Source organism: Aptenodytes forsteri, unplaced genomic scaffold (assembly GCF_000699145.1).
Source record: "Aptenodytes forsteri isolate BGI_AS27 unplaced genomic scaffold, ASM69914v1 Scaffold811, whole genome shotgun sequence".
Classification (NCBI taxonomy): domain Eukaryota; kingdom Metazoa; phylum Chordata; class Aves; order Sphenisciformes; family Spheniscidae; genus Aptenodytes; species Aptenodytes forsteri.
Window position 1 is genome coordinate 25,549 of NW_008794131.1, and position 1,042 is coordinate 26,590.

The following is a 1,042-nucleotide window of genomic DNA, read 5'->3' on the forward strand; positions in this document are numbered from 1 at the left end:
CGCCATTTAAGCGAGACGCCGTGCGCCTGCCGGCCTTCTGGCGCGCTCGGGGGAAGCCAGCTGGCCAGGGGAGCCTCAGCAGTTTTTCTTCCCAATAAACCGCCGCGCGGAGCTGCTCAGACTGCGGCGAGGGGAAGGGGAGTTAATAAAACCCATGGGAAACCTGAATCAAGAGGGATTTGCCGGTTAAACCTTAGGCGAGAGCTAAAACCTTCTCCCAACGGTTAAAAGGAGACATCAGCTGCCCTTAATTCAAACCCACACGGCTGCGAACCGGCCCCTCAGACCGGGAAGAGCCCAGGCGGAGGTGCCCGGCGCGATTTCTGCGGCTCCGCCGGGAGAAATCCACGGCGAGGGGAGGCGGAGCGCTCGTTAAACGGGGACGCTGATGAGCGGAGGTGAAGTAATTGCTTTTCAACTCATCACGCTCCAATAACTCGCGGACCCGTCGGCCTTGAGCCTCCGGGTAGAGTCATCCCACCCGGCTGCTCAGGGATTCCGGAGCGAGGGGGGATGCCCAAATTCCAACGGGAGGATTTGCCAACGGCCGGTTAGCGGGAAGCTGCTTCTTAAAACCAACCCGAGAGCCCGGATTTATCGGCTAAAACAGCTTAGACGGTCCCGGAGATTGGGAAACTGGAAATTTCTCAGCGCCGGGACGCAGGACACAAGCCGGTTGGGTATTGAGGTCTCAGAAGAGAGAGAGAGAGAGAGTTCCCCGGCGCTCACCGATCCTCCGCGCGAGGTCGATGCAGATCTCCTCGGCGCTGAGCGTGCCCCGGGCGTAGGTCTGGCACCGCTCCCGCTCCTCCTCGCCGCTCCAGTGCAGGCAAACCTTCAAGCCACCGCTCGCCGAGAAGCAACAGCCTTCGGCGTCCGACTCGCTGTGCTTCACCGCGCATTGGCACAGAGACATGGCGACGGCCCCCGAAGACGCCCCAGCTGCAGGGGGGGGAACCCAAACCCAGTGAAATAAATAAAAACGAGCGTTGGCAAAGCACGGAGCGCCCCGCCACCGGTCCCTCCCGGTCGGGCAACCGGG

At 61.7% G+C, this 1,042-nt stretch overlaps 1 protein-coding gene across 1 annotated transcript in view; it reads right to left on the minus strand.

Moving 5' to 3' along the window:
• Window positions 1–936, minus strand: part of LOC103898533 (non-receptor tyrosine-protein kinase TYK2-like) — a gene marked incomplete at its 3' end in the record, with an annotated part of 24,283 nt that extends 23,347 nt beyond the window's left edge. Inside the window, exon 1 of the mRNA XM_009278809.2 lies at window positions 730–936. Within this exon, the coding sequence (XP_009277084.1) occupies window positions 730–916 (187 nt within the window). The remainder of the gene's footprint in view (window positions 1–729) is intronic.
• Window positions 937–1,042: the final 106 nt, after the last annotated feature.